This window comes from Gavialis gangeticus, unplaced genomic scaffold (assembly GCF_001723915.1).
Source record: "Gavialis gangeticus isolate Ggan-Ray unplaced genomic scaffold, GavGan_comp1, whole genome shotgun sequence".
NCBI classification, from domain to species: domain Eukaryota; kingdom Metazoa; phylum Chordata; order Crocodylia; family Gavialidae; genus Gavialis; species Gavialis gangeticus.
The window spans coordinates 30,493,410-30,495,751 of record NW_017729024.1 but is presented as its reverse complement, the minus strand read 5'-3'; the positions used below and the strand labels follow the sequence as shown (position 1 = coordinate 30,495,751).

Here is a 2,342-nt window from a genome sequence, read left to right as displayed (position 1 = left end):
CCCACTGAGAGTTATTAACTGACATTTTGAAGAGTAAGACTGCACTTCAAGTGATGAATAATTTACTGAATTACTGTATATACTTAAATAGAAGATGACCCTGAATGTAAGACAAACTCCAATAATTAGATTCTACATATGGAACAATTATAGATTTGTTATAATTTTCCTGGCATGGAATCTAATTATTGGAGGTTTGCCTTGAATGTGTCCCCTCTCACTGCTACAAAAGGGAAAATTAAATCTGAGGAATCAGGTAGTCCCCTTGCTCTTTACCCCACAACTTCCTCTGCCTGCAGGCCCTTCCCTCCCTCCCTCCCCTCTACTGGCAGAACTTGCTCTCCCTAAGCACATGGAAGTGAGGAGCAACTCTGAAAACACTAATCTTGAAATAAACATACGTGTGTATGTAGTACCCATAGACTTAATTCATCCAGAATTGATGCATTTAACCTTTTTCTCAAACTGCTACAAGCTTTAGCACAGGCACATCATAAATACATTTTTAAGTAGCATTTTTGTAACTATGGTAATAGTGCAAAGGCAAATGCTCAAGATTTACTGTACAATTCATTGGGCTGGACCCCAGCAAAGTCAACCGCATTTCAAGTCATGATGACCCCAGAGCTCAGCACTGCTCAGTACCCCACTACTCTGGATATCCCCCCCATGAAGGATCCATGTGCTAATTAGTACCCCCCCACACACACACACACACTCATGACTGGAACTAAGTGTTCTTGTTATGAGTCCTGGGATCCTTCAAAAACGTATGTACAGATGACATGCAGGGCACCCTGGTCCAGCTCCACCTCATGGAGGGCAAGGCCACACTAATCATATGCAACAGACAGAGAGGGGGCAACAGAGGGATTCTGCGTAAACTATTTGGGGCCCATTTGGTGATAGCTGCAAGACATTTGAAGCTGGTAAAGAACCATGAATCACTGAAAATGGGAAAGAAAGGCACAGTTCAGCTGTAGGAGTAAAGAGGAAGTCAAACTGTATTCAATGTAGTGGTCTACCATGACTTGAAAAAAGTTGGCACTGAGGGGGACTGAGCACAATGGGACCTACCATATATCATATTCAGATGGGCTATACTAACCTATTTTCCCTATATGGGCCCTGTGTTTTATAGTCATGCTCAGGGTTGGCTGTATTTAATCAATTTCACAGTTAGTTCCATTGCTGAGCATACACTGCTTTTGGCAACAGTTTAATGATAAACAACGTATTTAATGAGGTTTCCTTGTATGAGAATATAAGACGAGCATGCTGTTTTTTCCCCATGCTGATCGTAAACTTGCCTTGTATTCGAGTGAATACAGTAATGTCTATTTTTGCCCTAAACCTGGGAAATCATTCTATGCTTTTATACACAATAAAATACAATTTGAGCAAGGTCACCTGTGAAGTAACCATGATTCTCTGGTACAACCCATGGCATAGAGCAGTATGTCCTTATCATATGTTGTGGAATTATCATGATGGTACATTTCCCATGCAAAGTCCCATTCTTTATCACTTCCCATTGCAATACCATAACAAAAGATTGTTCTTCTAACAAAAGCAGGAATCCTGTAAAATAGAATATGACAGATGCCACTGTATTCCTACAAAATTAAAGCGAGTGTTTAATGAATGGCAGAAAAATATTTACATTCAATTACAATTAGAACATTCATAAAAGTGAAACATAACATAAATATTAAAACAGATAGATGTGATTACTTCAATGTTTTGATATGATCTGAAAATCAACACAAATAAGATTTTTAAGAATAAGGATGAACTGAAAAACTTTTTAATATAAATCACAATAGTCTGTCTTGGCCAAAATAAATATTGACCATTATCATTGTGTCTTACAACAACACAATGATGCCATAACTTGCAGCAATTGCATTTGTGTGAAAATGCTACACCCAGAAGGCTTTTTGGAAGTGTCTCTATGGAGCTCAGGTGATAAGAAAGCACTAACCATTTGCAGAAAAGCCAGATGCTTCAAGACTGCAAGCTAAAGAGAGAATGGATACTTTTTCATGCACCAGACTCCCTCCTGCTACTTCAGAGGGTAAGTCCTACAAGTGATAATGAATTCTGTAAAATTCTATTACGTCGATGAATTTTGTGTCTATAGCACTACTCATTTGGACAGTTCATGGCTCTGAAGAGCTGCAGCACTACACAGAGTTCCAGCAGCAGAGTGCTCCCAGGAATATACTAATTTAGCTATGTAAATATTGTTCTTCTGAATGAAAGAGAACCAGACCTGGTAAGTATGTGGTAAGTGTGGGAACAGAGGGGCAATAGTTCATAATATTCCACGTATTGTATAA

The 2,342-nt window shown here is 38.9% G+C and overlaps 1 protein-coding gene across 3 annotated transcripts in view; it reads right to left on the bottom strand.

Annotated features, from left to right (window-relative positions):
* Window positions 1-2,342, bottom strand: part of LVRN (laeverin) — a 67,851-nt gene that overhangs the window by 19,287 nt on the left and 46,222 nt on the right. For all 3 annotated transcript variants that reach the window (XM_019516991.1, XM_019516992.1, XM_019516993.1), the window contains one exon: window positions 1,411-1,581. In XM_019516991.1, coding sequence (XP_019372536.1) covers window positions 1,411-1,581 — 171 coding nt within the window. The remainder of the gene's footprint in view (window positions 1-1,410; window positions 1,582-2,342) is intronic.